The sequence below is a fragment of the Camelus bactrianus genome, chromosome 10 (genome assembly GCF_048773025.1).
Source record: "Camelus bactrianus isolate YW-2024 breed Bactrian camel chromosome 10, ASM4877302v1, whole genome shotgun sequence".
NCBI classification, from domain to species: Eukaryota; Metazoa; Chordata; class Mammalia; order Artiodactyla; family Camelidae; genus Camelus; species Camelus bactrianus.
In genome coordinates, this window is record NC_133548.1 from 32,403,716 (window position 1) to 32,414,338 (window position 10,623).

Consider the following 10,623-nt stretch of genomic DNA (forward strand, 5'->3'; position numbering starts at 1 on the left):
GATATGTGATGTGCAAATATTCTCTCCCAGTCTGTAGCTTGCCTGTTCCTCTTAACAGGATCATTCACAGAACAAAAGTTCCTAAATTTGATAAAGTCCAATTTATCAATTTTTTTCTTTTATGGATCATGCTTTTGTCTAAGAACTCTTCATAAAGTCCTAGTTTCCAAAGATTTTCTCCATTTTTTCATTCCAAAAGCTTTACAGTTTTAGGGTTTACCCTTAAATCTATGATAATGTTGAGTTATATTTGTATACATTGTGAGGTTTAGGTCAAAGCTCATAATTTAACCTATGGATATCCAAATGCTCCAGGACATTTGTTGAAAAAAGTATCTTTCTTCTAGTGAATTACTTGTGCGCATTTGTCCAAAATCATTTGGCTGTACTTGTGTTGGGCTATTTCCACAGTTTCCATTCTGTTTCATTAATCTACAAACCTCTTTCTGCAAATACCACAAAGTCTTGATTAGACTGCAGCTAAAAAAGAAGTCTTTAAATTGGGTAGACTGATTCCTTCTACCTGTTCTTCTTTTTCCAAAAGTGTTCAATCTCTTCTACTTCCTTTGCATTTCCATATGAATTTTTTAGAACTATCTTGTCCATATCTAGAAATAATCTTGTTGAGATTTTGATAGCAATTGTATTAACTTATATACCAATTTGGGTTTCCATGTGTTCACTGCTTGTGTATAGAAATACAATTGATTCCTATATGAAATTCATTTCTTCTAGGATTTTTTATTTGTTTGTTTTGTAAATTTCTTGGGATTTTAGACCATCATGTCATCTGCAAATAGGGAGAATTTGATTTATTTCTGTCTGATTCATATGCCTTTTATTTTCTTTCCTTATCGCAAGAACTTTCAGTACTATGTTTAATAGCAATGGTAAGTGAAAACATCCTTACCATCTTCCTGACCGTAGGAGGAAAGCATTCAGTCTTTTACTATTAAATGTGATGTTACTGTAAGTGTTTTATAGATGTTCTTTATCAGGCAAGGAAGTTCCACTCTATTCTTATTTTTCTGAGAATCTGTATACATAGATATTGAATTTAGGTAAATTTTTTTTCTGAAAAAAATAGATAAAATTATGTGATTTTCATTCTTTAGTCTTTTAACATGAAGTACACAAATTGATTTTTGAAAAGTGAATGAGCCTTCCATCAATGGAATAATACCATTGGTTATGGTATTAAATACTTCTCATATTCTATTTGCTATATTTTACTAAGGATTTTTGTGTCTATGATCATGAGCGATATTAGTCTGTAGGTTTTTTTTTTTCGTTCTGTCTTTGTTTGGTTTAATATCAGGGTAATGTGAGCCTCTCAAATGAACTGGGAAGTGCTCATTCCCCTTCTATTTTCAGGAAGATACTGTATAAGATTGGTCTTAATTATTCTTCAAATATTTGGTAGAATTTTCCAATGAAACCATTTGGGCCTAGAGATTTCTTTGGGGGAAGTGTTTTAATTACCCATTTGATTTCCTTAATAATCATAGGACTAGTCAAATTATTAATTTCACACGGAGTGGGTTGAGGTAGTTTGTGCTTTTTGAGAAATTTATTCATTCTACCTAAGTTGTCACATTTATAAGTGTAGAATTATTTTTAATATTCCTTTATTATCATGTTGCTATCCACAGAGCCTGTAAGTGATATACCTTTTTTACTCCTATATTGGTCATATGCATCTCTTCTCTCTCCCTCCCTCCCTCCTTTCCTCCGTTTCTCCCTCTCTTCTTTTTATCAGTCTAGCTAGAGGCTTATCAATTTTATTACCTTTTCAAAGAGCTGGCTTTTTGTTTCAATGTTTTTCCCTAATACTTTTGTTTCCAACTTACTAGAAAATTACTAAATATCATGATGTATGATATTTCCAAAATACTATGGTTTAAATTTAAGAAAATAAATTTCTCAGTTTGCAAGGCAAATATAAAGTCTTAAAAATCTGAGCAAAACTGTTTCAGATGAGTCAAATACGCAACATCTATTGCTGTTGAATGTGCAAAGAGATAAGGAACAGCATAAATATGACTTGACGAAATTATTTTATTCTAAAGAAGTTTAAGTCTGGAATATATAAGTAAATATGAAAGATACACAAAGAAGCAAAGAATATGAACCGTAATTGAAGTTAACTTGAGCAACACATATAAAGATCTGTGAGGAATATATTATTGTTATGTCAATATGAACAGAATAAAAATGACAGTATACTTATTATCATTTGAATTGCATTAGTCAATCTCATAAGATAAATCTTTTCTCAGTCTGCTCCAAAGACATGAAACCTTTAATTTTTGATGTTCTTTATTTTCTAGATAATTGTCTTGGTTCACTCACTCACTCAGTAAATACATTCTCTGTGCCACGGCACATCACTTTAGTTGTGGGGCCTCTGCTTCAGGACAGTGGTTTTCAAACTTTAATGGCAATATGAGTAACCTGTGATGCGTCTTTTTAAATCATGACTACCTAACCTCATCCCCAATGACACTGATTAGTAGTCTGAGGTAGGTCCCAGGAGTCTGCATTTTTAAGAAATTCTTTATATAATCCTTATTCAGGTGGTGTACAAATTACACTGTAAAAATTACTGGACCAAATAATGTTCATAGTTTATTCAGTTCTCATATTCTATTTCACTTAGCAGTTTGGTCACTGAGCTTCTAAAGAATTCCAGAACTTCTAGAAATCTTAAGTCAAGGAGCTCATTCAGCCAGTTTATCCAGCTAATTAGCATAGAGTCAACCTATTCTGATAGATTGTGTTTCCCAAGGTGGGAATTTCAATCGCTCCTAAGAAGCTGTTTTTAGAGAGAGTTTTTCTATTTGGCTGACATCCCTAAACCAATTCAAGGACATCCACCTCCATGAGTACTGCTCTGGGTCAACTAGGATCTACCAGAATGATTATTTTATCTGAAATATCTTCAGAATGCTTCCACTTTGTATACAAAAAAAATCTAAGTTGTTGGTATCCATTTGCAAGTTTATGTAAAACATAATTTAAGGCCTTTGCTTAAGAGAACCCTGTATTTTTACAAACTGTATTTTAATTTTATTACTTATTATTTTACTTAATACATTCCCTTAATTCAGATTGAGTCACTTAAACTCTGGCACAGTCATCAATAAGTACTTGTCAGGTTCAAGATGGCAGTGAAGGGAGACCCTGAACTCGCCTGCGCCTACAGACACACCACATCTATAGCTACAAATGGAACAATTCCCTGTGACAAGGCTGAAAACCAGCTGACTAGCACCTCCATAACAAAGGATAAAAGGGCCACACTGATGTGGGTAGGAGAAGTAGAGATACAGTCCCACCAAAAGCTACCCTTGGGTGTGGTAACTATACCCATCGACATTCCCCGCAGCAGTGCACAGGGTTCCCTTTTCCCCACATCTCACCAGTACGGGGCTTCTCCCTGACAAGTGAGGGGTTTGTGCCCCACATCAAGCACCCCATGCCCTGGGATCTGCCCTGGAAAGACATGCCGCCAAAACGAATGGTTTGAAAACCAACAGGGCTTATTCCAGGAGACCCAAAGGTTATAGGGAATGAAGAGTCTACTCCTAACAGGGCTCATATGCGGACTCGGTCACCCTGGGACCCAGCACAAAAGTAGCAGTTTGAAAAGCACCTAAACTATATGTGAAAAAGACTTACTTGCCAGTTACCATGGGAAACAGTATGGAGATTCTTCAAAAAATCGAAAATAGAAGTACCATAGGATCCAGTAATTCTACTTCTGATTATTTATACAAAAGATACAAAAACACTAATTTGAAAAGATACATGCACTCCTATGTTCACTGCAGCATCGTTTACAATAGCCAAAATATGGAAATGACCAAAGTATCCATGGATGGATGAATAAATGTGTGTGTACATATACACAATGGAATACTTCTTAGCCATAAAAAAGAATAAAATCTTGCCAATTGCAACATCAATGGAACTTGAGGATATTATGCTAAGTGAAAAAAATCACAGAAAGACAAATACTACATGATTTCACTTATATGTGGAGTCTATAAAACAAAACAAATGAACAAACAAAACAAAATAAAGCTCATAGATACAGAGAACAGACTGATGGTTGCCAGAGGAGAGGTAGTTGGGAGATAGGCAAAATGGGTGAAGGGCGTTAAGAGGTACAAACTTTCACTTACAAGTGAGTCATGGGGATGTATGTACAGCATCGTGACTACAATCAATAATATTGGATTGCATGTTTTAAAGTCACCAAGAGAATAAACCTTAAAAGCTTTCATCACAAGAGGAAAAAAATGTGATTTTGTATGGTAATACATGGTAACTAGACATTATGGTGACATTTTGCAGTGTATAGAAATATTGAATCATACATCTGAAATTAATAATAATATCATGTCAATTAAACTGCAATAAAAAAGCACTAATCTACTAACATGTGTAACCAAAAAGCTGTCAAGTATTACACCTGCATTATACTCAAGCCAAGGGTTAAGCCAAATACTATTATCTTGCATATCAAGTCTAAGCATATCTGAGTGTATTTCACAGAGAACCTCAAAACAAACCCAAACTTATGTTTGCTCCCTTATATAACATTCAGAAAGATTCAATATTAAATCTGCATGAAACATGAAGTTTGCTTTACTTACTAAAAAATGAATAGTTTGGAGGACAAAATAAAAAGAAAGTAGTATGAGTGAATAACTGAAGCACAAAGACCTAAGTATTCATATGAAGTACATTTTTAACCCCGTCTCAATTTTTTGTTTGACTTATAGGAAGCTAATACATATATAACTTACCTCATTTGTTTCATAAATACAGTCTACTTCTCCACTGACTCTTCTCTCTAAATTAAACAAAAAAGAAAAAACAATCATGTAAAAATGGCCAACTAATCACAATATGTTAAAAGTCTGCATTAGGAGGAAATAGGAATTCAAAATTCAAACAAAAAAAGTTCAAAGAAAATAATACTAAAAGAAAACACCCAAGATCTTCCTGAAGCTAAACTGTTCAAAACAAACTCAAAAGAATTGAGCACCAAAATTGTCTATAATCTAGAGGAAAAGCATCAAATACTGATGTGTGGGACATAATCTCATCCATTAAGAAATAAACTTAACTTTGATAAATGCAGTTATCAATCCACAGCCACAAAGCTGCTTAGAGGAATGCAGTTATCAATCCACAGCCACAAAGCTGCTTAGAGGAAAACATCCAATAGGAATGCCCATCACTATCTCTTAGTTCTTACCGTGTGAGATTTATTATTCTGTCAGTATGTTTTCCTGGAAATGAACTGCACTGGTTGCAAGTAAAGTTCTGTCAGAGCACTACCAGTTCAAATAGGCCAAACTGCTTCTTAACTCACAGATAATCTTCATGATAGTTACTTCATGAGTCATTTGGACTGAAATATATGTTCAAATAAGTTTCTGACACTAAAAAATGTTAAATATAGAGTTCTGATTCTCATTCTCTAGGGACTCCAATTTGCAAAAACACAGAAATATTTCGTAAGTTAAAAACTTTCCAAATAGAAAAAAATGGGGGAGAAAATCACAATGGGAATGAAATAGAATATTGCTACCATTTAAGAGCCATCCACAGCAACTGTAATTTTAGGAAGTGTTAATATATATTCTGAAAATACAAAAAATAGAAACCTACCATTTGTATAGCTTTTTTTTCTTTCCCAATTTCGCTTATCGTGGTAAAATACATGTAACATAAAATTTATCATATTAACCATTATCAAGTGTACAGTTCAATGGTATTAAATTCATTCATAATATTGAGCAATCATTACCATCATCCATCTCCAGAACTCTTTTCATCTTGTAAAACTGGAACACTATATCCACTAATAACTCTTCCCCTTTCCCAGCCCCAGGCAACCACCTTTCTACTTTGTTTCTATAATTTTGACTTCTCTAAGTGCCTTCAATAAATGAAAACATATAGTAATCATCACTGTGTGAGTGGTTGATTTGACATAGCATAATGTCCTCAAGTTTCATCAATGTTGAAGCATATGTGAGAATTTTAAAGGCTGAATAATATTCCCCTGTATGTGTATACCACTTTTGCTTATCCATTCAACCACAGATGGACACTTGTGTTGCCCCCACATTTTAGCTTTGAATAATGCTGCTATCAACATGGGTGTATAAAAATCTCCAAGATCCTGCTTTCAGTTCTTTCGGGTATATACCCAGAAGTGGAATTACTGGATCATATGGTAATTCTTTAATTTTTTGACAAACCACCAAACTGTTTTCCATAGTAGCTGAACCATTTTACATTTCCACCAATGGTGCACAAGGGTTCCAATTACTCCACAACCTTGCCAACTCTTGTTATTTTATTTTGTTTTTTGATAGTAGCCATCCTAATGGGTTTGGGGTGGTACCTCTTGTAGTTTTGCATCCCCCTAATGATTATGATGCTGAGTATCTTTTCATATTCTTCTTGCCATTTTTATATCCTCTTTACAGAAATGCCTATTCGAGTCCTTTATCCATTTTTATGTATTTTTTATCAAAGTATAATCAGTTTACAATGTTAAGTCAATTTCTGGTGTATAGCACAATACTTCAGCCATATAGGAACAAACATATATTCATTTTCATATTCTTTTTCATCATAAGTTACTACAAGATATTGAATATGGCTCCCCGTGCTATACAGTATAAACTTGTTGTTTATCTATTTTATATATATTAGTTCGTATCTGCAAATCTCAAATTCCCAATTTATCCCTTCCCACCCCTTCTCCCCCACCGGTAACCATAAGTTTGTTTTCTATGTCTGTGAGTCTGTTTCTATTTTGTAAATAAGATTGTCTTTTTTTTTTTTAAGATTCCACATATAAGTGATATCATCTGTATTTTTCTTTTTCTTTTGTTCTTATTAAGGTCTATGAGCTGATTGTATATTTTGGAAATTAGCCCATTGTTGATCGCATCATTTACAAATATTTTCTCCCATTCTGTAGTTTATCTTTTCACTTTGTTGATGGTATCCTTAGCTGTGCAAAAGCTTTTAAGTTTAATTAGATCCTATTTGTTTATTTTTGCTTTTATTTCCATTACTCCAGGAGGTGGTTCAAAAAATACATTGCTATGATTTATGTCCAAGAGTGTTCCTCTCCAAAGAAGACAGACAGATGGCCATCATTAAAATTCTACCAATGATAAATGCTGGAGAGGGTGTGGAGAAAAGGGAACCTTCCTACACTGTTGGTGGAAATGTAAATTGGTGCAGCCACTATGAAGGATAGTATGGAGGTTCCTTAAAAAACTAAAAATAGACTTATCATATGATCCAGCAATCCCACTCCTGGGCACATACCCAGAAAAAAATATAATTCAAAAAGACACATGCACCCCAATGTTCATAGTGGCACTATTTATAATAGCCAAGACATGGAAATAACCCAAATATCCATCAACAGATGACTGGATAAAGAAGATGTGGTGTATATAGACAATGAAATACTACTCAGCTATAAAAAAGAATAAAAGAGTGCCATTTGCAGCAACACGGATGGACCTGGAGATCATTATTCAAAGTGAAGTAAGCCAGAAAGAGAAAGAAAAATGTCATATGGTTTCAGTTACATGTGGAATCTAAAAAAAAGGACCCAAATGAACTACTTATTATTTATAACTTAGATGATTTCTTGACTATGCATAAGCACATATGACTGTCCTTTATGATTGGATTTCTCCATTCTGTTGATTTTTATTTTGTGGTTGGCTTTATTCCTTTAATAACTATGTAAGTTTAAAAATTTGAAGCTTTAAACTGTTCTTAGAAGAAATGAATAGTATGTGTATATAAATTTTAATATGGTTTTATCTTGCAATGAGTTGCTCTTCCTAGAATAAACTTTGTTTACCCTATTAATTAATTAAAATAAAACATAAAATAAATAAATTTCAGATATACAAGTTGAGTGACAATGAGGAGTGAAGACTCCTAGGCTTGAGCAATTCGAGACTTCATTTAATGAAATGGGGAAGATTATTAATGGTGGGCAATTAATACAGCAGATGCTGTATCCCCACAAATATCCTTTCTCCTCCTTGTACTTTATTAATAAAACCCTGAACATGTGGTGCAGCAATGACCTCTAGAAAACAAGAACAAAAAATAAAAAATGAAAAAACACATTTCCTAGCCTTCCTTGCAATTTAAGAATATGACATAAATTCAAAGCTATCAAATAACATATAAAGGACATTAATGTCTACCTCCTAAGATATAGGCAAGCTTCAAGTGAAATAATGCATGTAAATTGCTTCAAGCACTCACTGACACAGAGAAGGTCAATGAATATTAGTTATTCTTATTGGTATTATTATTAGGGTATATTCTATTTTATTAACTTCCAAAGCTGTTTTAAGTTCTTTTGGATAAGTTTTAGAATGTCAGATTAAAGGTAAAAGAATTTCAAGTGGTAGAGCGCATGCTTAACATGCACGAAGTCCTGGGTTCAATCCCCAGTACCTCATCTAAAAATAAATAAACCTAATCCCCCCACCTCAAATCAAAAATCTCAGAATGGGCTCTGAATAATAACATTCTGCCTTTTAAAAAAAGTAAGTAAAAATTATTGGAAAAATATAAAATGTCATACAGTACTATCATTAAAGGATTTTACCCATGAATACTGTATATGAAAAATTCCCCAATGACTTGACCATTGCTCATTGATTTTTCAATGAAAAGTAAACCAATCTAGGAAACTCTTAAAATAAATAAAGAATAAGATTCTAAGAAATACATGCTTTGTCTCTCAATGTATGGTACTTGAGCACTGATATAGGGAGGCTTTTATTTTCTTGAGGACATAAACGGTCACTATTATGTATAAGAACTAAATATAGTTCCAAGCACAGAGCAAACAAATGCACACCTTAAGCTAGGGTTAGAGGGTATTTTATAATTCTGTTTAGAAAAGAAAGCTGAAAAACTGGAAGTATCAACCCTTTCATCTTCTGATATTTTTGCTGCATTTAACATAAAGCAACTAGTTAAAAAATACTTTCAAACTGCTATCGGAACTTGATGCAGTGCATTTATTTGAGAATGTGGAAAGGGGACGACAGTTCCTCCAGATTATCTTCCTCCAAACTAATTCTCTCTTAGGCTTCCATCTTTGAACTTGCTGCTTCCTTGCCCTGGAACTAACAACTGTTCCTTTTTTCGCTATCAGTTTTGATGTCCTCCTTTCAGGCCTTGCCTGAAACCTCCCCATCTGTCCCCTGGATTAGCCTCCTACCTGCTCCCACACCACACTGAATTTACTAGCCCTTTCTGGGTACATGGTCCAATTATACCTCCCTCCACAAGACTGCAAGCTCCCTGAGAGCCACATTGAGCATACTTAGTAAACTCTATCACTTTCTGAAAAGCTGAAAGATGAAAGAGGATAGATATATTTCCTCAGACACCACGCTCCCTCGCACACATCGGTGCTCTCTCTCTCTCTCTCACATATACACACAATTGGATGTTTACATGCCATAGACCCAGAAACACTTTCACACTTCTTTAGAGTATAAAGTTGTATAATGATGCATAATCTCCAAACCCCTGTCAAAACAGAGGCCTATCTGAAGAGGCAGGATCTGAAACCAACAACTTTAGATCAGCTTCTTGTTATTCCTGCAACTTCCTCTAAAATCAGTGGAAATGACTGTACTCTTCCAGTAGGCTAGAAACCAAAATTATGAATGGTTTAATACCAATCATGATGGAGAATCACAAAATATGTACTAAAATTTAAGCCAGCCCAAAGACAGCTTTGAGTTTTCACTGAAAGCACATTACTAAGAATACACACTCTACCAAACTCAGAACCCAAAAATAGCCTTTGCATTTACCAAACGATCTTCTCAGTTTACACTCCTTCCAGCAGCATAAAATAATATGCATGCAATCAAATATAAATATTACTAAAGGATAAGTGGTTTGGTTAAATACAATGCTTGATGTAGTTGTAAAGATGCAAGCAACTTCACATTCAATTTTTAAAACCGCCTTTTCCAATGTTAAACCTTTAAACTGTCTTTTCCAATGCTGAATGTATCATAAATCAGCCCAAGAATGAATATTTCAAATCAGAACTTCCTTGCAATGTCATTCATCAGACCCAACCATCAAATACATGGGAGTCCACATCAATATCCTTTTCTCCTATCTCCACCCAAATAAGAGGCAAATCTTTTATCACAACAAGAGGAAATGACCAAAAAAAACCTATTAAAAGCTTCAGATTAGTAAAATTACAATAGAAAGTAATTCTCAGTAAAGGAGGAAACCACTGAGTACAGAAAGGGACTTCTAAATTTATACATTTAAAAGATATTTGACTTTTGTATTACTATCGATCATTTTCCCTAACAAATTTATTGCATCATTCAGCAGAGCCATTAGTCAAAGTTTAAAGTTTTCAATAGTTGTATTTCCTTCTATCTTTAAATTATTTTTTGTTTATAAAAAAGAGGGAGTTGCTTTAAGTAACATAAGTGACATCATCAAAAACATGGAAAGACAACTCACTGAATAGGAGAAAATATTTGCAAATCGTATACGTTA

The 10,623-nt window shown here is 33.8% G+C and overlaps 1 protein-coding gene across 2 annotated transcripts in view; it reads right to left on the reverse strand.

Moving 5' to 3' along the window:
- The window catches only part of ANO5 (anoctamin 5), a 70,522-nt gene that overhangs the window by 57,480 nt on the left and 2,419 nt on the right, over positions 1 to 10,623 (reverse strand). For both annotated transcript variants that reach the window (XM_045523830.2, XM_010964760.3), the window contains exon 2: positions 4,815 to 4,861. In XM_045523830.2, the coding sequence (XP_045379786.2) occupies positions 4,815 to 4,861 (47 nt within the window). The remainder of the gene's footprint in view (positions 1 to 4,814; positions 4,862 to 10,623) is intronic.